Genomic DNA, 26,717 nt, shown 5'->3' on the forward strand with positions numbered 1-26,717 from the left:
TTTGTGCCATGTTCAGGTAAAAGGCAGTGAGGGGAAAGGCTGTGGCCACTGCTGCTGTCTCCTGTTTTCTTCTTCCTTTCTCCCACTTAGCAGCTTTGCTCAGGGTTGCTCCAAACCAGGCTTCCCTGTGTTTCATCTCTCTGTCCTTCCCATGAAAGCAAAGAGCAGTGATTACCCTAATTAGCTCTTGCAAATAGCACGGTGCTTTTGTGTTTGAAAATAAAACTGCCCAGAACGTGTGATGCAGATGTAGCAACCAGCACAGAGAGGAGGCATGCAGGCAGCATTGTGGGAGCTGTAGGTGCATTTCCATGTTCCTGTGATGCCCCTTACTGCCCCTTCGGGACTTGGGAAGAGCAATGGTTTTGCACAGATGTACATTAATAGTTGTGGATAGAGGAGAAAGCTTAGCCTATGTGGGATTAGAGGCAGATGAGCTGTCTGGTTGTTGGATATTGAGGTAGAAGGGAGGCCCTGGAGGTTCTCTGTGTGCTTGAAAAATGCTGTCAGTGGGTACTGTAGGCCTGTCATAGGTGGTTCCCGCATCTCCTTCAGGAAAAGTGAGTGTTGGAGCTCAACTAATTGTTGTTAGCCGGTATCTTGAGTTTTACAGGTAAGGAGTAGGTTACCTTTTGGTTACTGCTCCTCCAAAAGTGGCTTTTGCTTTTATTTCCAACCCTAAGTATTTTCCTACAGGATACGTTACTTGTGTAGAAGCGTTCTAGTCTTCACCCCAATAGTTTCCTAAAATTCACCTCCAATTTCACCTTTATTCTCAGTGCCCTGCTGTTTCTTCTTACACCGGCTGGTTAGTAGCACTGCTCAGCTACGTAGCTACGTAAAGCCGACTCTTGAAATACTCTTTTCCAATTACCTTGTGTGTTGTCTTCGGGTACATGTGTGTACCCAGGTGCATGACACTTCGGTTTTCCAGCACTGAAAGCATAAATCTGCAGGGTCTACAGGAGAACGTAATTTTATCGGTTGATTATCGCGTAGCTGCCACCACAGGTTTTCCTTCCCGTTATCTGAAACATCTGGAGCTCGCTGTTGGCGCGATGGGAGTCATGAACTGCCCGTAAATCAAACGTGCCAGGGGATTACGAATGCGCCCCGTCGTGTTTGGATGACAGCGCGCTCCTGCAGCTTCACCGGGTTCCTGCGCTGCCCGTGAAAACGCAGCTTCAGCTCCCTTCCCTCCGAGGTATTTTAGCAGCACCTGCTGGCTGCTGCACGCATCAACTTTCCAGCGTAGGAGCAGAGTTAAGGGGATGATAGGGGCTTATCCTTGCTGCAATGCGTTTAGTTATGCATGCTAATTCCAAGTTGTTGGATGAAAGGATAAAGAGCAATAACAGTAAGCATTCAAATAAGGTGTCTGAAGATGTCTCATGCACCTTTCCGGGCACTTCTGGGTGAGGATGAGGCCTCCTCACCCTGATACACCTTTGATATCTTCAAGCAATTCTTCTAAGCCCGCTAAAAAGGGGATGCTTCAGAGGGGGGTCCCGCACAGGTGTTACCAGCTGTGAGGCCGGTTGATTGCCGTTTCCTGGCTTCATGCTTTCAGTAGTGTCAAGTCATCGTTTTTGAACAGTTCAGCATGAGTAGTTTTGCTGCTGCTGGCAAAAAGTTCGCTCTGGTTCACTTTCTTTTTTTCCACTTTCTCCGATCATACAGAATCAGGTCAGGATGATCTAATTTCCTCCAGTTTTGGAAAAAAAAAAAAAATGTTAGAGAAAACATTTTCACTATTTTTCCTCTTTCAATGACTGTCTTTTGATTCGTTCGAAATTAACCATGGAATTGAGGTACTTACAACCACAGAGCAGCTGATGGGAGGGAGGAAGCAGATGTGGTGTCCTCCCAAGGCACTTGCACAGCCCAGCCTCTACCCCTGCTGTAGCCGAAGCATCAAAGCGAGAGAGAAGCTTGCCCATCACTGGCGTGCTATGAGGTGGGACACACTCCGCTCCTGCCTGTAGTGCCCAAAAGGTCAGACCTGTTTCCTACGTTTTTCTACTTCTTTTTCCTGCAGGTTCTCACAAGGAGTCCTAAAGACTCTTCCGCTGGAAGCCGCTTGTCTCTGCTCGCTGCAGCAAAGCTAGCAAGGCAGCAGAGAAAAAGGGAGGTTTTCTGTCACCCTTTTCCTGCTGTCCCCAGGCTGCAGTGACAGCAGCGGGGCTGAGATACACGTGATGGCAAGTGCTTTTCTGTCAGACTGCTACCAGTTTCAAGCAGGGATTTTTTTTGGTGGAGGAGTTTTCTTCCGTCCAGAACAGAATTTCTGAAGAGAGCAAGATGAACAGACAAATTTAGGCAGATTAGGAATGTGAGCCTAAATCCCCAGAGATTTTCTTGACCACCGGATTATTTGGGGGTTAACGTGTCTTTCTTTCTGTCTTTGAAACGGCTTTGCAGAGTGAGGTTTTCAGAGACAGTTCCTGTGCAGAATAGGGTAGAACTTGAATCTCAGAGTTTTGTTGGACAGAAAGCCATTTCCTGGGCATTTCCATACCTCCTACTTAAGTGGTTTTTTGCTTGTTTGTTTTTTAACCAGCACTCCTCCTGTGTAAACCACTGACTGTGTAATTTGATGCAGAAATATACTTCTGTGCGTGAAAGGCGAGTCCCAGTGCTCTACATTCAGACAAATATCCAGCGGAAGCCCCTACAGACAGACATCGACCGTGGCTGTGTGACCATCGCTAGGGAGGGAAAATTGTAGAAATTGTAGCCCTGGACTCCTCTTTGAAAACACTGCCAAAGGGAAAGGGGAGAAATAGAAAATGGAAATTGCACTAAAAACAGCAGAGTTAAAAGGCTGCAAGTAGGTGATAGCAAAGAAAAATATTCCCTCGTCAACTCCTGGTCAACTTTGCATCTCGCAGCCTGAGTAAATACAAAGAGGGCTGTGGCACAACTGGGTTGGTTGCAGGAATTCATGGCACTGAAAGGTAGTTGGGGAAGAACAAATAAATGTGCTCTTAGAAAGCTTACAGAAGAGCTTAATTTACAGAAGTCAAGCTCTAACAGAAAGTCTGAGCTGGCTGGAAGGAAAGAAAAAGAATTGGGAAAAAAATTGGAAAAAAATTGGAAGTGTAAGGTAATACAAAGCTTTAATTGTATTTAAAATCATTTTGGTGCAAAGAATTCATTGAAAGATGTTGGTAAATATTAGGAATATCAAGGAATTGGGTGTTTTCAAAGAGCCACGATGCAGAAACTGATACTAAAGAAGCTTGTTCTTGTTAATGGGATCAAAACCAGGGCAGAGTATAAGAAGAAAAGGAAAACTGCTGCCGTAACCCAATTTGGGCAAGGCCACCTTCCAGTGCAGAGCTGACCCTGCAGCACCTCCAGTTGCAGGCGTGCTGTTACACAGCAATTGCTGCCTTGAATTACGGATCCTAGCAGACAGTGGGGAGCCAGAAAGCTTCCCCTTGGCCTCGCCAAGCTCTGCTGTTCTGTGAGCCTGTGATCTGATAATGTCTCCGGTTTTCGAGATCCCTTTCTCTTTCAGTGCCTGTCTTCCTGCTCTCACCGTCCCCACCACCACTAAAACTCAAACTCAGGGACTCCCCCACAGCAGGCTTGATGCTCCTACCAGGTAGAGACACTGTTTTTGGTTCAGGGGCTGAACTATAATTTTTGTGTCATCAGCTGTGATTCATGTGGGTAGCCGTCATAGCGGCCTTCACTCACTTTATTTTAAATACAAACCCGCGTTAAAATTTTAGAAAATATATTTAAAAAATAAATAAAAATTGAAAGTTGTGCTGCTGAAGGATCACCCAGAGCCCTGTCCGTGCTGACTGCACCGCATGCCCTCCTTCACGAAGTGGCAGTCAAAGCAAGCCACGCTGGCTGCGCAGCAGCGCACACCCCCCTGGTGACGCTGGACGGCAGCCTCTGCCCAAAAACGCTGCTGCTGGGTGTTTCTCCTGAAGCCTGTTTGGGTGGCTCTCCAGATTATCCGATTTTTTGAGGAGTGCTTGCTGCCCCTATCGATGAGAATGGCTCGCCACGTGATGCGTGGTGTACGTCTATCTGCTGGCCAAAATTATTTGTAATTTTTACTTTCAGTTTAACTTAGGTTTAATTGTCTCGATTTAAGCCTCTTGCACTAACACTAAGCTGCTTTTGTTTTTACTTTGGATCCAATAATTTTAATGTTTCCTCCATATGGCAGTGAGTTTTCAAAGGAAAAAAAAAAAACAAACAAACAATGTTTGAGGCAGAGTTGCTTGAATGGATTGAAATTAGGAAAGTGAAACTAAAAATATAAATAGGACTTCAGGCTAATGTGACGTATAAAGGGAACTTTTGAGTGATATTTTGCTGTATCAAACATTTGACAAACGTGTTTGTGTCTTACGTTCAGCCTTTCTGTGTTTGCAGTGGGCGCTCTGGCTTCGGCAGCAGCTGGATAGGCAGCAATAGCTGCCACTAGGATGAATGCCAGGGACTAACAGTTATAAAACACATTTCAGTGATTTTAAACAATGAATTACACCTCCTTGTCAGAAGTATTTTTGTCAAGCGTTACTGGTCTGTGGGCTTAATCTGCAAGTGTAATGAATGTTGGTAGCTGGAGTCTTAGCACAGACAGAAATATGGATCAGTGATCCAGTGTTTTGTTTTTTTTGTTGGTTTTTTTTTTTTTGTTTTGTTTTTTTTTTTTTTTTTAGTCCAGTTGGTAAATATTCTCCCTTTGAGAATGTTTAACCATTTGTCATGTTGGTAAAACCAACGCTTTACCTGGAAGGTGAAATCTGCATCCTCTTCCCGCTCTGGCTGTGAGGAGGTTACCAGCAGGCTGTGGAGCAGCACTCCCAAGGATGGCATCTCAGAGGTTATTTTCCTGGTGGATCTGCAGACTGAAACGTTTGCGAGGCCATCCCAAGCTCACTGCAGTTCAAACATACCGGGTTAGCCAGGATCTCGTGCTTAAACCAGCTGATTTTCCCTGGAGAGCTACGGGGTCAATTCTGTGATCCTTTTTCTCAAGTCACTGGGCAACTCAGAAGGTTCTCAGCTAGCAGTAGGTCATTTAGAGGCATGAACCCACCTGAAACTGAGTCTCTGCGTTGTTTTAGTTAAAGTACAACTCTGTTTTCACTGTAAAGAAGCCCTGAGGTATGGGAGGATGGCTAGCTGGCGTGTTTCTGCACCTGCTAGCATTCCTCTACTTGCATTTAAGTCACAGGTCACACCACGGCTGGGCTCTAAGGTAGGATGTTTTTCCATCCTTGGATAACAACCCAAAATAGCCCAAATTGCAGTGAACAGATTCCCTTCACACCAAAACTGTTCACGAAATCTTATCACACTTGCCAAATCTTTTTCCTCTCTTAATAAATAATAAATTTATAAATGAGACAATGTAATAAATGAGACAATGACCTTATGAGAGTGAGATGTTAGCCTTTCGATATTTCATGACCTCTAAAAATCTGATTTATTTTAAAATACGCTGCTTTCTGACATGACGGAAGCCAACAGCATCTCAGTGAAGTTTCAGAGATTATATTCAGGGTATGAACTATACTCACAATGTGTATTCCTACCTTCTTGATCCTGGCAAATTTGCTGGCTGAGAAAATCTTAGTAAAAATCAGGGAAAGCTCTATTTCCAGGTCTTTGGGTTGTGTATGTTGTGGTTTTTTTGTTTGTTTGTTTGTTTGTGGATTTTTTTTGTTGTTTGTTTTTCCCTTTTGCCGTGAAAGCATGAATTACTGCAGCCTTTTACGTTAGGACTCAGAATGGTGAAAAAGTATGGAAAGTCTGAGAATTGCGGGTAGGCTCGATTGAACTTCTCTAAGCCTTCTGGGAGTGTTTCTTTCTTTTATGATGACAAAGTGGAGTGTAACTTCTGAAACTAGCAGTAAATTAATCCAAACTGCTAGTACCACAGGGCTAAATTATAAAGGGCTTCAATACAATTAACGAGAAGTAACAGCTACATTGTACAGACCTTTCAGTTTCGGGTTAGGTAAACATTGGATGCTCCTCGAACGTTGTCTCACAGAGAGCAGCGTGGGGAAGTTGGTTCAGCAAAGCACACCAGCTTTTTCCTGGTATTTTCCCCTCCAGTTTCCCAGGGCTGATTCCCTGGTTCTTTAAACACGACTGCAGTAGTGCTGCTCTCTGAGCTGCCCTGAAAGGCTGCCGAAGGTCTGTCCTTTCATCCACGTGGCTTCAGGTGCCACCTTCTGGAACACGAAGGCTTTCAGTTCCCCTCTGGGCACAACTATCGTTGTGTCTTCCTTACGTGCAACTCGTGCTTGCTCCCAAAGTGATGCCTTGTGCCAGCTCCAGTCACTGTGCCCTTCTGCGTGGGGTTTCATAAGCTTCTTACAAACCATCTCCTCGTATGTCCAAGGGCTGCAAAGATGCAGGAACTGGACCTGAAAACTAACAGATATGACTGAGTTGTCCGTGGAGGAGAAATCTCCAGCACAGGCACAATTGTAGACAGAGTCTTATTTGCTTGGTGTGGAAGTGTCTTCACATGCCTTTAGAAATATCCAAACTGTGCTGTTATGTATAATAGGGACCTGAACCATCAACAACAGGATGTTGAAAAAAATCCTAAAACAGGAATTAGAAACAAATTTTTTAAATCTGATACTCAGTAGAACTGAAATTTGGTGCTAATGCTTTCCACCTCAGAAGAAAAAAAATGTGCTGTTCTACCTACCAGCCAGTGAATACCATATGTTTTATAGACGTTTTTTTTCATCTCGACACTTGACTACTGAAATTTAACTTTTCCTAGTGGTTCACTTGAAACAAGTGTCAGCCAGAGTTCAGCTCTCCATTATGCAGAGGGAGCTTTAAAGACAATGATCCGTGGCAGACACGTAAACAAAACCAAGGGGCTCTGCCTTTTAAACCCACCCCGTTTCCCTCCCCCTTCCCCCAGTAAACAGCTTCTGGCTGCAGATTTGGTCCTTTATAGAAGAGATTTTGAAGATCCCAGCTGACCTGTCCAGCAGCCTGGTAATCCTCAAATCATCTGCTTGCCATCCTAATGTGGAGATGTCACTGAAAAGGCTTGTTGACAGCCTTCTGTTGCGTTACAGATAGGTCTGTAGCACTGCGACCGTCGTAGTCGGTTAAACTTTAACACATGGCTGGGTAAAACTTCCCCTTCTGACAAATTCGGAAAGACTGCTGACAGGAGAAAATTGCACGGAAAAATACATGCTTTCCAGTTCGCTTTGGGTTAGATGAAGTTGATGGTGATTCACATAACATCGTGTGAACTCTTCAGAAAATGTTTTTGAAGTTACTACTTCACAAGAAACTGAATGCCCTTTCTGTGCACGTTCTCACACGATGTGTTTTAAGGCATCTAAGCAACACATTTTATATTAGCATGAAGTAAAAATATGTTAATAAATAATAGATTTACTCCTGTTATTCAATTTTTACATTTTCACTAAAAGCGAACATTTTATTCTCAGGTCTTAACAAGGACTCGTATGGCAAAAAAACAATCAAATCCATCAGTGTCTCCCAGGCTGTGATATTATCAGCGTCTACGCATCCTTCAATCAATTTTTCCGTCCAGTAATAAATACTAATCTCAGCTCAACTGTTTTGTTACATATACAGCAGGGTCTGATCCCAACCACCTCCTTAATCCACTATTTTAATAATAGTCTATGGATTAAGGGGTCTATACTGTACGCTGCCACAATGTATTGCGCTGAGGATCTATAGACGGGCACTTCTGAGCCATTTTAATGGCATACGAGCCATCATAGCATTAGGGTGTCAACAGCCTGCAGATTATCTCCTGGATGGCAAACTGCAGCAAAGCAAGTTTAATGAACCTCCTTCAAGGTGAAAACGCTATTAAATGGACTTCGAAATAAAGCCGTGGGGCATATAAATACCAACAGGCATTTACATATAATCCGCTGCGAGATACACAGAAGGTTTTGAGGTTTGAAATGTGTCAAAATAACAACGTTAAAAAGGAGAGTCTGCTTTCTTGTCCCCCTCCTCATCTATACACACATCGCACTTCCCTCCTCGTGTCCTAGAGCACGGGGATGTGCAAGGAAGGAAAAAGGAAATGGGTGCTGAAACCACGTCACTTCTTGCAAGGCAAGCACATCTTCCCCACGCAAACTCCTACGAGCTGTTTTCCACTTGTTTCTCCTTCCCTTCCCCCCAGTTTCTCCAGATAGTGCACGAAGCACATAGGGTGTGTGCCGCTTCCCAGCATGAAAACATTGGGCTTTTCTGAATATACCTCGACAGCTTTTATCTAGCGTTTTCTTTGACTTATCGCTGGGCCTGCTCTAGTAGCTTCACCTCCCTGCAGCTTCCCCTTAACTACTGGCCTTTCTTTCTTTCCAGATGCTTCTCCCTTTCTTAACTTTCCCCTTCCCTCTGTTGGTGTCACGCACCAATTCCATCCCTCGCATCTCCCAGAGCTTCTTCATCCCTCAGCCTTTCAAAATGGTGACGAGCACAGACGTACCCTATGGCAAGATGATCCCCAGCTGCCAGTGCCCGTACACATTTTGGATCCACGGGTGCTGTGGCCCCAAGAGGGGACAGGTCCCAGCCAGCCACGCAGGCAGGGAGCAGCCTTCATGCAGTCTTTTTCTACTTGGACTCCGCACAGGCTCCAATCAAAGATTATTTATTTTTGTCAGAAGATGCGAATGTTGACCACCAGCCTCAGCTGCACTCAAGGACACTTTTCTTCACGTACTCTTCACATACTTACAGCCCCAGGATCTTTCCCAAGCTTGCCCCCAGGGGTACTGCTTCTGTCCGGCCCACATCCCCATGGACGCCTAACTCGGGAGGATGTCGGTGTGGGTAGGCTCTCGAATGAGCAGGCCAGGCTTCTCCAGGCCTTCTGACGCTGGTTTATGCCAAACCCACGTGGCACCAGAAATGCTTCGCTGTTGTCACCTGGTGCCAGGTCCCAGTGGTGTCACCCCCGACTAGCTCGGGAGGTGACAGAGGGGTGGGAGCCGAGCGCAGGTCGCTTTCATGCTTCAGCACAGCCCTTGAAGACAGCGCGTTGCGTTTGGCTGGGAGGGGAAATTCACGCTTGCTGGCGCTGCTTCCCCAGCAAGGTGGTGTTAAGCCAGGTGGGAAAATCTCTGCACAGATGAAAAAAAAAGAATAAAAATAAAGTAATTTGGGTGGCAGGGAGAGAACCAAGCTGGATGGCGAAACTGAATGATGCTGGAAAATAAAAAGGCTGCTCCGTGGGCTGGGGGACGGGCTGGGGGACTGGGTGACCTACTGGGTGACTGACTGGGTGACAGACTGACTGGGTGACTGACTGACTGACCTACTGTACTGGGTGACATATTGGGTGACTGTGTGACTGACTGGCTGTGTGACTGGGTGACAGATTGGGTGACTGACTAAATGACTGACTGGGTGACTGACTGGGTGACTGACTGACTGACCTACTGTACTGGGTGTCTGTGTGACTGACTGACTGGGTGACAGACTGGGTAACTGACTAAATGACTGTGTGACTGACCGATGACTGACTGTACTGACTGACTGACTGGGTGACATACTGGGTGACTGACTGGGTGACAGTCTGACAGACTGATTTATTGACTGGGTGACTGACTGACCGACTGACTGACTGTGTGACAGACTGGGTGACTGACTGACTGATTGGGAAACGGAGTGACTGACTGACTAGATGACCAACTGGGTGACCGGGTGACTGACTGACAGACTGACTGACTGACAGACTGACGGGGTGACTGTGACCGACTGACTGACCGTGTGACTGACTGGCTGAGCCAATAAGCTCAGCACCGCTCAGCCCCCTCCTGCTCCCAGTCACTGCCCCGGTCGCTGAGGGGCGGGAGCAGCCGGAGGCGCCCCTCCAACGGCCACTAACGGCCACTAACGGCCAGTAACGGCCGCACAGCGCGCCCCGCCCCCTCCGTGCCGCCCGCCCCCCGCCCCGCCCCTCCGTCCCCGCCACGTGGGGGGCGTCCCCCCCCGCCCCCACGTGGCGCTGGACACGCCCCCTCCTTCCCACCCTCCCCTCCCGCCGACCAATCGGCGCGGCGCGGCGGCGGCGGGCGGCCAATGGGCGGCGGCGGGGCGGGGCGAGGCGGCGATGGCGGCGGTTGCGGCGGTTGCGGCGGTTGCGGCGAGGCGGGCGCTGCGGCGGCGGCTGTGAGTGAGGCGGGGCCGGGGCAGGGGCAGGGGCAGGGGGCGGGGGGGCCGTGAGGGCGGTGAGGCCCTGGCACAGGCTGCCCAGAGAAGCTGTGGGTGCCCCATCCCTGGAGGTGCTCAAGGCCAGGCTGGATGGGGCTGTGGGCAGCCTGGGCTGGGGGGAGGTGTCCCTGCCCAGGGCAGGGGGTGGGAGATGGGCCGAGCTGTGGGCTGACCGGCCGGGCAGGCTGCAGGTTCAGGCTGCGAGCGGTGTGTGCCTCATGAGGTGCAGCCCGCACTGCTGCTGCTGCTCCTCCTGAGGAGTTCAGGGGCAATAGGGCTGGGCTGTGCCGTGCCTTAGCCCATAAAATCACGGCCCAGGCCCTGCCACATGCGTCCTGCTGCACTTGTTGCCACACCGTCAGGCCAGGGCCCTCGCCGCAGCAGGTACCTCTGGTGTGGTGCAGCTGCCTGTCCAGCTGCCACCTCCCTCCCTTCACGAGGATGTCACCATCCCTGCGAAGCCACCAGCCTGAGTTGCCTGAGGATGCGGTCGGAGAGTTTCTGCCTCTGTCAGGGAGATGAAACCCTGGTGTGATCTGGCTTTGCTCACCCATGATGTTTCAGAGCCTGTTGGGCTTGCCTGCCCTGGAAAGATCCATTTCTTCTTGGGGAAAACTTCAATAAAAACTCCTTCCAGCTGTTTTGGAATAAAAAATGCAGCTGTTCTCTTTTTCCTAAAGACGTTCAATGTGCTTCTACAGACAGTGTTGCAGTAAAGCATCGACTATGAAAACTTCCTTCACCACAGGCCCGTGTGAAGGGTTCTCTCTGTGCTTGATACTTGTGATGTGGAAGAAGAGCACTGCACATGTAAGCACGATCACCTGGTTGCCCTCAGCTACCCGACTGCATCCTTCACCTGCGTACCAGAGGTGTTTTTACATGCATTTCTTTACGTGGCATATTTGAGGCAGAATTATGTTCATGTGCCTGTGCGAGGTCAAGTGAAAGCGGCATTGCTGAGCTCACGTCTTGGTGGAGTGCCACAGAGCGTGGAGTATCCTGCGTGGACACGTGCGGCATGTCATACGAGGGTGCGGGCATGAGCACGGCTGTTACGAACACAGAAGCCTCAGGAGTGCCACTCGTGGAGCGCGGCTTGAGTCGCTGTGTCACTGAAGTGGGCATGATGGATCTCTGTGGAGTGGTGAGGCTTACTGAACACCTACATGGAGATAATGCAGCATTAGGAATAAGCCCACATCACTTTGGGGTTGTACATTGATCACCTACCATGTGTACCCTCGGAATAAAAAGTATTTCCAGCACTGGGAGTGTCTTCTCACCTTCCCTCCCAGGAGCCTGCTGCTGCTTCATCCTGGGCTTCGCAAGACGAGTTTGTGGCTCCCTGGCAGATTAGCAGTGATGATGCTTTTCATGGATCGGACACTGGAGGGTGCTAATGCAATGGGAGCTGAAATTGTTGTAGCAAATTAAAGGGTTCCCCTTTGTTACTCGTGAAATAATTTTATTCTTTGTTGCAACATTTAAATGGAAAGACATGAGTCAGGGCCCTTACCGGCAGCTGGTGGCACTGTGCGTGTGTAGAGCTATAACCAAGAATATCAATAAAGTGTTAAGTCTGCGAGGGATTTCTCTCCTGAACCTTTATCCAAAAAAAAAATCACTTCATGTTCTACACGTTTTTAAGTGTGTCTTTCAGGAGGATGGCCTTGAGGTGAATTTTATTTGAAAGCATGACTTTCTAGTGGTAAAAACACTTTGTCAGGCAGAGTTGTTGGGAAACATCCACAGCATCTGCTTTACCTCAAGGGCACTTTGGTTCACCTAAAGCGGCCTTGTCTTGTTGCTGCTTGGGCAGAACCCGATCGTGGCTCACATCGGGGAGGGGAGGGACGCCTCCAACACCACTAATTGAGTCCCTGGCGTTGTGATCCTCTGCCTGGGGACAGACCCGATGGAGCTCTCTAACATCAAGGCTTGAGGTGGCAGAAAGACACGGTGCTGACGGGAACACCCGGTGTGTACCTTGGCAATTCCTTATCCAGCATTAAGGGCTGTGAAACTACTGCCTGAGCCAGTTCTCGTCCTGGCAGCAGCAGAGGTATGATGCTGGCTAATTAATGCTAATGAGAAGCAGGGTGCAAAGCCAAGCATATCCAGCTAATCGCCACTGGCACCCCAACGAGGCGGTGCAAAGCGAGCGCAGCCCGCAGAGGTCCTGCCTGGCCCTCTACCTGCCTTTGGGATGTGTTGGTGAGACGGAAGCCATCAGTCATGAAGCGTCTGAGCAAAACGGAATGAGTTGCAGGGACACTTCTTTGTCTCTCTCCTTAGGTGTGAGTGGCAAACGAGTTACTCCTCTGTCTTGTTCTCCTTTCCAAGCCAGTTGTGCTGTCCCCTCCTGGAGGACGACACCTGGCTGTAACGCGTTGGTTGGTTTGTTCTCTCCCAGCTGTTGCAGTCTGCTTGCAAACAGGCAGGTTTCATTTTGCTTCCTTTTAAAAACGCACATCGCTTCTCTCTGAATCCCCCCCTCGAACAGAAGTGCAGCTGAGCATGGAGAAAGACCCTGTTTATGAGGGACCGGGGATCTGGGCTGTTCTGGCACCGCTCACAACACGCTTGCCCACCTCATGCAGGTACACGGCCGGCGTCACAGGAAAGTTGCTTGGCTGCTCGTTGGGAGCAGCAGCAACGTAGCCAGCTGAAAGCTCACGCTTCCTTTGCAGAGAGCTCTGGTAGCTTCCCAGAGCAGGGTCGCAAGAAGAACAGCTCTTAAAACCCTTGTAATAGCTAGTGTTACTGAGGACAGTACGCCTGAGGGGAAATCAGTTAGCCTAAGCACGCATAAAGGGTCTGGTTCACAGCGTACTCACCTTGCTTAGCAGCTTTTAGAAGAAGAAGGTTTCTTCCCTCACATCTCCATCCTGAGGAGCGGGGCCGAGCTAGGTTACGCCACTTGGCATGACATCAGGAAAGGACACGCTGGTTGTGGTGCCAGGAGGGTTTCCAGCTGTGCATTTCATGTAGGCTGCCTCCTGATTAATCCCGAGAGACCTCTGGCTAGGAGAGGGTCTAACAGGCCTTTGGCCATACGCACCCCATCGCCCCTCGCCTCTCCCGGTGCCCTTTAAGGCTCCCTGGTGTCAATAGGATTCACCTGTCCCCGAGAAACGGGCACCGCTGGGGCTGCCGGCCTTGCCTTCCCCGTTTCGCGGGCCCGGGTTGACCTGCTGTCCGACCCGCTTTCTGCTCTGCCATTTTAATTAAAAATGGTTGGCATGAGGGGCTGTGCAGCGATGAAAGGGAAATGATGCAACTTTGAAGAATTTGGAGCATAAAGCTGATCTCTAAATTTTAATGTACTCGCTGCGTTTAAACAGTTAATAGATACATTTTATTATTGAGCTTTCAGGTGACCTAATTTCCCTTAGTACTGTACGTTGAGCTTTATACATCTGCACCTAATTTGTAAAAAAGGACTTAATGAGAAACTTCAAACAGTTTAAATGTCAATTACAAAGAAAGCGAGGTTTTAAAGTTCCAGTAATCTGTCCATATTGGTCATCGAAACATGATCCCAGGTGGATGTTAATTCAAGACAGATGGCATTCCAAAGGCACAATTACAAAGAGCTTATATATTTTCAACACTAACAAGCTGTCACGCTATGTTGTAGCTACACTTCCAATACTGTATAACTACAATTACTGCTTTATCTGCTGCGGGCTCGGCAATAAAGGGGTTTCGCTCCCCGCTCTTGAAATTGTCAACGGGATTTTGGGGGTGAACTGGAGAGCGGGGTTGGGTAGCGTGAATATCTCCCGTTTGCTCACCCTGTTGGGTGGGGGTGGGTTTTCTGTGTTATTTTTTGTATTTATTTTGATTTTTTTTTTAAGTTGGTGAATGCTATTCAGAGAAAGGAGACGAAATATTGACTATATATGAATAACAAGACTGGCTCATCACAGAAAGCCTTCTATTTCCTGGCGATAATAATTAACGTCCGTCTTATCAGCTGCTAGGAAATAGCTATGCTGATGTGTTCAAACCCACAGCATCCTGGATGTTTTCACTTAAAAAGTCATCGGAAAGCCTTTGGAGTAGTGCATGTGTTACTTGGAAGGCCGAAGTCAAAGGGATTGATTGTGGCTTCACTTGCAGTGGTGTCAACAGGGAACAGCTCCTCCGCAGCCGGGCAGGAATGGTACACCCAGTGCCAAATCAGGTTTGAATTATTTGGAGGTTTCTGAAGGGGTGATTAGGCCCATGGGCAGAGAGACAGGGGCTGAACAAAGCCAGCTAAAGACGGCACCTCCGCTAGACCGAAGCACCAGCGTGTGGTGGATGGCACCGTTTGGTGGGGAATGCCCATCTCAGATATATATTTCCTACCGCAGGTGGACAGGGGTCTGTATGCTGAACGATGAAACGCAATCGGGTATAATTTCCACTGACTTTTTGTTTCTTGAAACCAGGTCACGAAAAAGCAAGGCTTGCGCTGGTCTGACTAGATAGTGTTGTAATAGGCTTTAAAAATACTAACACTGGTGGGAGCAAGATTAATAACGCTCTCCAGGAAGGCCTTTAAGCTCCCATGGGCACGTCTATTCTCTGAAGAGGTACTGAGAGTGAAGAGCTTACGTTTCTGCTAATTTATCTACTCTTCGCTGGGAAGTGGAGAGGGAGGCAGAAGGGCTAAGATCCTTCATCCTTGGGATGCTGGAATTAAATGGTGAGGTTTCGCTCTTTAATTTTTGCTTCTAATTAAAGAGTGTTGCGGATGTGTTCTTTGAAAAGCATCTTACCCTGCTTCTTTTTTGGAGGAGATGCCAGAGCTGTTTGAAAGATGCAGCTCGCCAACAAGCGAATTGGACTCCTGAGCCACGCTTGAAACAAAATGCCAATTTTACCTACAGTTTTACTAGGTTTCCTGGTTTATGCAGTGGCATTTGAATGGCCTCCAGTAATTGTTTTTAGCAGGAGAAAAAAAAATTCAAACAAAAATGAAAAACACAACCCAAAACTCATTAGCACTGAATTTGGCATGCCATGAATCGTTAAATCTTTATACAAATGCAGAAGTAATTTGTAGCAAACAAAGTCCTTTATTTTTTTGGAAAGGCTTTCTTTTGAATTTTCAGTCTGACTGCTGAGGTCCAGCGTGTTTTCCAAACGTCGGGTGTTAATTCGAGAACAGGGGAGGAACCAATTCAAGTTTTAATTAAATATCATTACAGTTCTTGAGTGTCAGATACACTAAATGGCAACGAGTGAATAAAACTATGTGGAAAGCAAAAGGTCGTAAGTAAATGCTTAAATAGTTTTTGGAGGGGCAGATTAGTTTTTACATCCATGTCTTTAACCTAAACTTGATGCTAGTGTGTGTCTCACTCTCGAGTGCCTTCCCCTCATATTCTCCGGTGCTTTTTGGGGTAACAGACTCGAGGCTTTTTATTTCGGTCAGGCTACGCTTTGAGAGTTAACTGACTGCTGAAGGCTGAGAGGGGAGCCTTCCTGCACCTGGAAAATTAGGGGAGCAACAGCAAGAGACACGTCCGCATCCTTTCCCTGGTGGTTCTTCACCTGCGAATTTGAACTGCAGTGGTAATAAAAGTTTTGTGGACCTCATTTTATGTGAGATCATTAAGCGACAGGAGAATTCAGGACTAGCTGCCCTTCATAATTCAGGACACTGAAAGGTGCCATTTATAAGCTCAAAGCGCCTGCGGGAAGGCAAAACAGGCTTGTAAAACTTATACTCCACACTCTGAAAGGTAACCCGTTAGTACTGCTGGCTGTAGTGTCAAAATTGCAAAGGTGGTTGGTATTGGCTTTAAAAAACTGAAAAACACCTGCCTCTAAGAGTTGGTACCTGAATTTTCAGACTTGTTGGGTTCGTACGTCTTTTGCCCCCAAATATAATGGGGAAGGATTGTAGTAAAAACCCCATCAGTTGTTGTGCCCAGCTCTTGGGCTTACTGGCATTCCCACTACAGCCAACCCTTTGCTGAGCTGCTAATTTGGCCATAAAATATGTTTCCCTTGACTTTTTAATAATATTTTGCAACTTTGTAGGGCGGTCAACTTTGCCCATGATGTGGGCCAGGCACTTTGTAGGAAGAGCTCTCACCTCCTTATCATCCGAGGAGCAGCGGCGGCAGCGTGCCCAACACTTGGAACGCAAGGAGGTCTTCAGCAAAGTGGCTGATAACACCAGCACATCAAATCTGCACGAAATGAATCGCTCCAGTGCCCAAGAGGCAACGAATGCCTCGTGCAGGATGAAGAACACGTCGTATGGATCTAGAAACCCCGAGAGGCGCGAGCACGGCAGCCCAAGGGAACCATGAAGCCCAATCTTGGTCCTCACAACAGGCTGTGTTTTCCCCATGTGCTGCCCTGGTATGCTTCAAGTGTGTGTGACAAAAGCAGAGCAATTAATGCCTGGGGATGTCGGTTGTGGTGGCGGAGGACTTTGGTCGGTTCGTTTTGTCGTTCGCTCAGTTAGGGTCAAGGCTAAAAACTTGCCAAGTGCTATGCTATGGAACTAGCCATCCATATCTATAACCCTAAATTGCTGGGGCTGAACGCTTCTCCTCCAGCCAATGCAAGCTGAACTACTCACGGCCTCATTAAAGTTCCTTGACTGCAATTATGTGGGTGCCAATTTGCACAATCAGAACCTAAATTCCAACGAAGACAAGAGCTGACTGCGTGTCACGTCACGTCTGCCGGCAGCACCTTTGTTTTGCTAATCGGCACACATTCGGCATCTACGTGTTTGTGTGTGTTACTTTCAGCAGCAAGGGGCGATATGGCATCGTGTCCGAGCTGCCACCCCTCCGTACCTAGTTTTTAGGATCCCGAGAAGCAGCTGATATTTGGAGGTGTGTTTGTATTATTCTGTTTTCTTACGCTGCTTTTGTTGCCTCGATTGACGTGCTCGGGGCCCCAGATACTGCGCGGAATTTAGTATGACCCCGGGGCCTTTGCAGAGTTGATTGCAGGACTCAAACCTTTATATCCACTATTAAAAGGCAGTTATGTGGCTGTTTATGTTAGAGCCAGGGGCTTTGTTGGCTGTGGACATGCTGTTACTTGACAAAATTTAGTTGTTTGTTTTTTTTCTTTGTCATCAAAATATGATAAACCTACTTAGGATCGGCCCTTACCCTTCACAAAGGGACTGGCTGCCTTCAGCGGACCGCTTTGATTCCTGCAGGAGGACTCAAGTCAGGGTTTTCCAGCTGTCTGTAAGGACGTGCCTGTAAGAGCACTCCTGCAACGCTGTTAATTCTGTATTTTCTTTGAGAAAAACATATTTCTAGGTGGCGTTTCGACGGTGGTATAATTTTTGTGGTATTTTTAATTTAAGCTCTCTGATCCGTAGCGTATTTCTAGTTTTTGTGGGTTCTTTTTTATTCAGGCTTTAAATACAAACACTTTGTGGGTTTATTGTATTAAGCATCAGCTTATTTCTCGTTGAATCTATAACACACTGAAGCGCTCTGAGGCACTTTGGGTTGAGCCAATACAAAATGCTCACTTCAGCTACTGGAAGTATAAAATCTGTCTTCTTACCGATTCCTTGAGAAGTTGATAGATGTGAAAAACATTTACCAGTTGTTCTTGTGTTGTTTTTTTTTTCCTTTCCTGTTAAACTAAGCTACCGAGGAAATCTTCCTAGTGCTACATGCTGCAATATGTCAGAAACACCGTTATGCTACAGTTGCATCATTATCTAAAGGAAAAATTGAGTGTGGGTTTGAAGTCGACAAGTGATGAAAGTAGCCCTGAGGTTGTCAATTAGAAAGCCAAGGCCTGGAATTGATAAGTTAATGGCCGGTTCCCTTCTCACCCCCTCACTTTGCTGCCTGCTCCCTCCTCACCCCGCTGCAGCTTTATTGCTCGGAACATAAAGGAAAGGCTCGTGTTGGTTTGTGTCCCGAGATTTATCTCACTAATATGATGCACTTATATTCTTGGCTGGTCTCAGTGCTCTTAACTATAGACAGGTCGTTAAACACAGAGAAATGAAATACAGCGGGCAAAAAACTCACTCTCACAATGGTGCCCCCTTTTTGTCTTTTGTTAGTTTTCTTTCGTTTCAAAGTCGAACTGTTGAGACTGCGTTTTCAGCCCGTCCTCCTGGAGTACACACAGCGAGTCCAGAAGTACCGTGTAATTCAGCTTCTACCACATGTCTGCTTGCAGGTTTTAAGATGTGAAGTTTAATAGCAGCCAGTTGGAACCCATGTGCTCCCTTTAACGGTGGAGGGCGACGTGCATTTGTTTTCCTGAAAGGAAGACACTAGTTCCCAAAGTTTATGATATAATGTGATGTAATACCTTGTATTTTGCTTGGGCAGGAAGGTTCTGACATGTTGGCATTTCTCCTTGCTAGAGGAACACATCATTTCAGATAAATAGGGAAATGACGGAACATAATAAGGTGTATTCAGATTCTAATCATTCTAGGTGTGCTGTGTCGAGAGAAGAGGAATAAGCTCATATATGCAGCTTTAAAGTGGTGTTAGAAGTAGAATATATCTCAAACAGACATTGGGCAAAGTAAAACATATAATTCATCTTCGTTTTTTCTAAAGCTTATGTACAGTGTGAGGTTTTTAGGGCTTGTAAAAGGCTGCAGATGGGCACCCCGAAGACTGATGTCTTCTGCTCGTGGCACAGCTGCTACAGCGACGATGGAAATTCAGTGTTTTTCCACATAACCCTGTCTCAACCAGACAAGGGTATAAGAAGGCAGTTTAATTTGTAAGCACATTGAGGTTTTTGACCTTTTTGGTGATTTCAGTGACCAGCAAACATCTGTTGAATGGTAAGAAATCGCAGTTGCTGCTTACCTGCAACAATCAAATGAAATAGGAAGCCCAGAGTATGGGCTGGTGACCTGGAGCTCCTCTCTCCAACAGACTTCAGAACATGAAGTAAATCTTACTCCAGCTTAACTGACAGGAAAAGACACATGGCATCACACTTTACATGTATTGGATTGTGAACTCTCTGCCTCATCAACCAGATCTTTCCAGGACCCAAGGTGCTGGGCTTTCCCAGTGCTTCACTGGAGGTTTCATCCTGAAGAGGCCATGTGGCAAGATTTTCCATAACCGCTTGTTCCTTCTGTGCCATGCTTTGACTTATTGCTGAGGTAGATACATCTCATCGTACCCATAAATAGTGAAAATATACAATGACATTTATGACGAGAGGTTTTGTTTTCTTGTGTTTTGTGGCTCTGCTGTTTCTAGTACTACAGGAATCATCTCCTGTGGTGGCCTCTTGCAGGACACGTTATCCCAAGATGAAGTAAGGGCACTGCATCTAATTGAGCCTGGTCAGCGTCATTCTGTGTTTCCCTCCAGAGTTGGTCCTTTCCTAGGAGTACAGTTTTGTCTTTTCAAGGGACTTCTGCAGTTGTTTCTTGTAATTCTTCTGAAAGCTAATGGTGTTGGATCAGCAAACCTCATCTTCAGGGGGATAATCATCTCTTTCAGGACTCTTCCCTTAAGCTCTTTCGCCCACTTCTATATCCATCATCCCATCGGGGCTGTTGTGCAGGCACATTTACGGGCCATTTAGAAGCTGGTCAGCCAAATTTTGGTGGTGCCAGTCACCACTCTGCAAAAGTCAGACTGATGGCAAAAATCTCCAACCATCTCTTTCTCTGTGTTGCAGCAGCGTGTTGGTCTCAGCTCTTGCTTTTTTTCCCCCTCCTCTTTGTTTTTTGCTGCTGGTTAACTGCATTTTCTCACCCGCGGTACTCGTTTAATCTGAGAACCCCTCTCATCCTATGTGTTTGTTTACTTATGTCATGCCCTAAGTACATCAAGATGTTTCAGCATCAATGAGAATTTGCCTTTTCTGTTGTCAGCTCGCCAGTTTACACTAATTATTTTCCTCACTTCTGTAGCACATCAAGTTCTGCTTGGGAGCACAGGGGTACTAAACGGTGCCCGTCACAAGGTGAAGGCTGTGGCTCTCCTCTGAAAAGTAACCACTGGAATTGGTGTTCCTCCCCCATCTCCATACTGAAAGAGGAAGAAACTCATTTTCAGAGGAAGACTTCCTTTCTTCCCACCAAGACAGAGTCCACATAAACTATTCAGCTCTCTAGAAGTTTGGTTGCAATGGATCGCGTCTGTCTGAAAGTACAAAACCCTGCACAGAGCTTTTGACACTGTAGAGCTTTCTAGAGCTAAAAATTAAAGGCATTCCTTTCCACCCACATATTTTACTTCTTCTGACAAATACGTAGGAGCATACATAGTGCTTCTTCCTTCCCATCTGAATGTTCTCAAGCCTGGAGCTCCTGCTCCTGGAGATCCTTCATGATAACCCATATTCACAGGACTGCTGGAAAGAAATGAAAATTACGTATCAAAACATGGTGCGGAAATTCCTAATTTCTTCATTTTGATATGGAATCTTAAAACAGAGAAAAGCTTGTCCAGATTGAGTGATTTAAAACATTTGGAATGGATAAAAAAGCCTGTTCCACATACTAAAAATCAAAGAGAAAGGAAAAAAAACAGTGCTTGCACAAAGGCATGCTAGGAGTGGGGAGAGTGACTTGGCATTTCCAGATTTTGAATTCCAAAACCAAAATTGAAGTTACTGTTGTATTTACACAGGCAAGAAAGACTCCCCTTGAGTATGTCTGAAATGGTAAAGAGTTCAATAAAGTCAACTTGTCTTTAAGGTCAGTATTGTGGCTGATAACACGCATGCTATTAGCTGGTGATCGTCCTGCAGGAGCTCAGCACTGATGCTTCTGAACAAGATAAACCAGAAAACAAACACACTACCATATAGGCTGCATTTCTTGGGGCAGCTGTGGGGTTTAATCACTTATTCATTAAGGAATACTAATGGCAAAATTAAATAGTTTCAAACCAAATGCAAACTTCTGGGGAAGGCTAGCAACAGTGTGGGCCTCTGTGGTAGTGTAGGCCTCGAAGATGTTTGGAGGCCTGGGCTTCAGGGGCTGAAACATTCACCACCTTCCTGATGTATCCATTGCAAAGCATGGGAAGCATCTTCACTCTACAGCCATGAAGGAAGGTTAGGTCAGAAGAGAAGGACGTCAAAGGTTTTTAAAACTACAGTGCCAGTTGCTGTTTCAGACCACTTTCTGCCAGTTCCACAACTGATAAAAATATGTATTTTCTGGCAGTTTTATATGAAATACTTGAGATGAGTTTTTGCAGCTTTCTACTGGTAGTAGGGGTGATGCTGGCACTTTTCTCCATTAAAATATCTGGAACTAAATGATAAGCAAAGAGCTGAGCCTGGAGTCAACGAGATGGGTGAAACCTAACGATCAAGAAATAAATAACAAAAACAGTTTTTGAAATTATTCTTCTTAACACTGTATCTATTAAAATGGTGCCATAAGCTTATGATAATCTGCTTAAATAATTAAAAAAAAAAAAAATCAAAGTGAAAATGGTACATTCTTGCTCCCAAGTTGCAAGTCAGGCCATTGAATTGCCAAAGGTCACTGCCTAAACTCTGGATACTTGAGATGTTTGAAGTACTGAGGTGGTTTTTGGGATCCGTTGTCTCTTGGGCAAGTACCAAGAGAATATTTTCTTCGGTATATTCAATTAGCTCAATTAAATGATTAATTCATTCAAACTTGACCAACTGGGAGTTGAAAGAAGCAGAAAAGCTTGTTCTTCTCTACCAATCTGTGAATAAAAGGTAATTATGAGAGGATTAGATTTTGTAATACTACAGTATGGAAGGATGTTATGACCAATTGCTAGATTGGTGCTAATTCCAGCTAACGCTGAATTATTTTAATAGCTCAACTGCAAAATCAAAGCACAATATATATTTTTCCTCATTAAGGCTAACCTGTTTACAACAGTGCAATGCAACTGATAAACCTTGTCTCTACACGTTAAGCTGCATTCCAGTGTACATTCAAACGTAAATCATACGTGGGCACAAAGGGATCAGCTAGTAAATAGGAATCATGCCATCCATGATTTTCTAACAAACAACAAAAACAAAATCTGAAAAAATGTATAATGAGGTATAGAAAAGCTTAAATAGATATCAGTAGAGCTACTCTGTCCTTCTGGCTAGCAATAAGAAGTGCCAAATTTAGTGTAAAAGCTATATTTAGTTACAAAGCAACATACTTTGGTGGCTACAAACTGAGAATTAACCTTTCTTCAAGAAAATAACTAAAATGTATAAACGGGAAAACAAGATTCAAATTAATTATTTAACTCAAGCTTTCCTGCTTGGTGGTTTAACTCGTCATCTTGAAATAAGGGCCTAAAAGGGTTCATCCTGCTGCAAATCATCGATAACTGAGGTACCTATGACTGAAATTGAACGTAAGTGCATGCTTGACATAAGGGTCCGGACATTCAGCCAGAGATGTGGACTCGGGGAAGTGGGGAAAATGAAATTTTCAGTCCTCCCCATTCCCCCTTTGACCCCACAGTCCTTCCCCAAGACAACTCCATGTCTTCCTGCATGTCCTCAGCGTCCCCCCGGTCACTCCTCCCCTGCTGGGGTACGCAGCAGAAGGTTTTCCTAGCGGGGAGCCTCTGCCCACTGCTGGAGGCACAGCGATGTCGGGGCAAAGGCCACATAAGAAGGAAGAAGCCCAGTGACAGGCACTTGCCTCAATACCACAATCAATACGAAAATGCTCAGGGTGCAGCCTGGCCTCCGTTCCCCTCTGTGGTCGTCTGCCTCCCTCGTCTTTCACCATGAGAGCAGAGAACTTTTTTTTTTTTTTTTTTTTTTTTTTTAACGCCTGCATACACTGCAAGGAATATTTTAAAATAAAGATTTTTTTTTTTTTTTCAAATCTTTAAGCGAGCTTAATGCTTGTATAAGGTGCCAGATTTTAATTACAGTTGGCATTTATAAGTGTGGTGCTGGCAATGGCAACCATATTGCTGAAAAAAGGCATAAATTTTGACACTGGCAATATGGGAACCCAGCGTAAGAGACTGTAAACCCAGTTGCATTCTGTTTTAATATACTGGTTTAAGGGAAGAACTTCGAATGGTTAATGTTTAAGTAGACTATTTAGGGTTAGATATAAAGTTGTTCTAATTTCAAACTATTTTGCAATTTAGGTCCTATCAAAGATCAGCTTCGGCAATAAGTTTCTATTAAACAGCCTCTAAATAAGCATGCTTAAAGTAGGGAAAATAAGATGCTTCATTACAAGAAATGAGGTTGGCATCTACCAGGTTTTCCATTAAGTTCCAGGTCACAGACAAATAAAGGAAGTATGTTAGGAAAAAAAACCTTTTTAAAAATAATTAGGGAGATGTCTGTTTTGTTCACCAGATGGAAAATCAGTAGTTGTGGGTGGTCTGTGCTGGATGGGGCATCTCACAATTGGCAGAACTATGCCTTTAACTTTTAAAGTCCTGGGACAAAATGTGAAAGTAATTGACTGTTCAGAATGTGCTCTCTCTGGATACCTATCATTGCTTTTAAAACCAGGATTTGGTGAGTTTCTGACTTTTTTTTTTTTTTTATAAGAATGCTCAAGCTGTTGTGTCTAGTATTAGGCCAACGGGGTATATTTTTGGTAGCTGTTTATTGGGGCTGTTGTCTTTTGTGATTACGCCTGCGTGCGCCTGTGCTTGCATGCGCACAACTGAAATGCCACAGCTTTGCAGTTCTCCATTAGCACGCTGTGTTTTTCATAATATTGTCAGCGTTTGCCACGTCCAGAGTGTTCCTAAACTGTTGGCTAACATCATTTGTTTCTTTCCTGCATTTCACTCCTTTTTAAGATTCAGATCAGAAATGTTCATCTATTTCCTAACATAAAGAAAAAAGTTGCAGCCTCATTTTTGCAAGCAAGGAGAAAATTCCTATTTTAAAATAATGCAGGGTGTTGCACAAGTATTGTTGTAAATCCGTAATACCGTTTTTTTAAAAGAAGAAATCAAATGTGCACGTGTGAAAAATGTGTGTATACATATGCCTGTTAAATATGGTCGTTTAAGAAGGTGTTAGGATTTTCTTGGTGGAGTTTGCAACTTTGCTCACCGTTTCAGTACTGGTGCGCTCTAATTTGCAGATTCAACTGAGAAAATAGTATAAATAACGTCATAGAAAATAGTATAATGGTATATATAAAATGTGGAAAAAAGGGTTAGGAAATCTTTGTGTTCGTGTTAAGAAAAAGATTTTATTATCTGTAGTGCAATAAGAATGCGTGCTGTTCAGTGGTGACCTCTGAAAGAATGAGACAGGACTCATTTATGGCATAGGAGGCGATTGCATTATGTTTCCCGTACTTTAAAGACAATTTTTTGCAGTTATCCCTCTGAATGGTCACAGCAAATTGAATGTATGTTATATGTATATTGTAGCTTGTGTTAAACCGATCCCCACGCTTACTATGGACAAGCATTCTCGAAGATAAGTGAGGCACTCAACTTAGTAGCTTCTTTGTAAAATCCCTTTTGCTATGCATGACATGTACTCTGTGTTTTTTTTCCTTGCAGTAAATTATAAAGCTTTTTTCTTTCCATGAATCTCCTTCCAAGAAAACACATCCAGCCTAATAACACTCGCCTTGAGAACGGTGCATTGCCTCCACTACAAAGCCGTGTTTTCATTGAAGAGATAATTATAATATGGTTTAATGTTCTTGTCAACCCTGAAACACTGTCCCTAAAGAGTGCTATTCTGGAGGATGTCTTTTTGAAGAGAGCTGAATGTAGCTAGGAAAACATGCATATAGCCACACGCTTTTCTGGTAGACTAAGACGGATTTTTAATACAGGATGGGCTCTCTGAAAAGAATTACACGTTTTCTAAGGTGATGATTTAAAGCTGCTCCTTCCTCCAGATTTCGCTGTTGAAAATACGGAAAATTTGCTTGGATTTATTTATTTTGCCCCCCCTGTAATGTTTATAGACTTTAAATCTATACGAGGACATAAACTCATAACAACGATTAAAATGCTTTTAATGTGCTTTGGAGGCACTGACTTCAAATGAGTAAAAAGCCCGAACTGGAACACAAATGGTTCTTCCCAGGCAACAAACAGGCTTGGCTGTTGATATGCTGTAATTTTCTGCTTTACTTAGTAAAAACAGCAATTACTTATTTGTTCCACGGCCCCCCCCAGCACAGATGCTCCTCAGTCTGTCCATTTTCTGAGTGCAGAGCAGGCTGTGTCTGCGTGCGCGCACGCGTGTGCATGTGTCGCAAAGCAACCTAAGTCAAGTTTTCCCCTTGCACGCCGTACTCTTCGCAGCATTTTATGTGACACTCCTGCCAGTTCGCCACCAGCTCCAGACAGTGGTGTGCCGGTGCTGACTGTGCCTCTGAAAGTCGTGCTTCGCGGTCCCAGCAGCCGGCTGCAAGCGCTGGCTTCCAGGTGCGGGTTTGTAAAGCACGGAGCCGAGCTTACAAATGGGCGCAAGGGCAGAGAAAAGCTGGCCGGTCACACCAGTTAAGGCTGCAGCCTGGTTGAACAAATCTCGAACATGGTTTTCGCTGTCTTGGCTTTTGTGACGGTCTGGTGGTCGTGAACTGTGGCTGGTGCCACCAGGAGCCGCGTAAAGCAAAAAGCCTTGGAGGGAAACCGTGGGCTGGCTGAAGGCAATGCAGAATTCCCATTGCCTCCAGCTGCCCCGGGATCTTCCCCTTCGCTTTCAAAGCCCAGTTACGGCTGCTAAGCCTGTGGTCGCACCACAAAAAACCTACTGACAACACCACCAAAATAATAATCCCCTGAAAAGCCATGGACGGCAGCACTGCGCATGCAGCCAGCGTGCGCCTGCCAGCGTACACAAGGAAGCGCGTGCTCCAGCCCGGCTTCTGAATCTGGTGCTTGTGGTCTCGAATTTAATACCTAATTATTTTTAAGGGCTAATCTGAAACGAGGAATATGAGCTAATTAATTGAAAGTAGGCATTTTATTAAGTCCGCAATTAGTGTAATTCTGCAGAGGTAGTTTAATAGGAGCACAATGGATGGAAAAAGTGTATCGTTTGAATCTGCATCCCGGCCGGCTCATCATTAGCAACCCATGTGCTTGCTCTGAAGTCAATGGGATTTCTATTTTTCTTTGAGGAGGAGGAAGAACCACAAAACAGGACCTTAAATTAGTACGGTAAATAATCTCTAGAGAAACTTCTCACCGTGAAAACCTCCCCACCAGGAAAATGTTGTCGTCTGTTGTGGATGTGTTGTTTGTTGTCCGAGCGTGGATGTTGCTGCACAGTTTTAAAATAGCCTCAAGATTTTTCCCCTCGGGTTTATTTATTCAAGCTAGAAAGCTACCCTTCAAAGAATAAGTGCATGTTTCAGGCAGATCCAACATTTTATAGTCATGCCAAGTATCTTCTGGTTCCACCACCATTTGCTTTTGTTTTGTAGTGGAAGGAAGAAGTAGACACTAAAAATATAAAACCTCCATTAATGAATTCAGATCCTCGGTGGCTGAGAAATGAAAAAGTTTCCTGTTGTCCCTTCTTTTCATATCTTTGTTACT

At 45.5% G+C, this 26,717-nt stretch overlaps 1 protein-coding gene across 5 annotated transcripts in view; it reads left to right on the forward strand.

The window, feature by feature from the left end:
• Positions 1-10,120: 10,120 nt before the first annotated feature.
• CLYBL (citramalyl-CoA lyase) overlaps positions 10,121-26,717 on the forward strand; it is a 155,043-nt gene continuing 138,446 nt past the window's right edge. For all 5 annotated transcript variants that reach the window (XM_084305992.1, XM_084305993.1, XM_084305994.1 and 2 more), the window contains exon 1: positions 10,121-10,188. In XM_084305992.1, the coding sequence (XP_084162118.1) occupies positions 10,130-10,188 (59 nt within the window). In that variant the 5' untranslated portion in view covers positions 10,121-10,129. The remainder of the gene's footprint in view (positions 10,189-26,717) is intronic.

Source organism: Netta rufina, assembly GCF_964035555.1.
Source record: "Netta rufina genome assembly, chromosome: 1".
Taxonomy (NCBI): domain Eukaryota; kingdom Metazoa; phylum Chordata; class Aves; order Anseriformes; family Anatidae; genus Netta; species Netta rufina.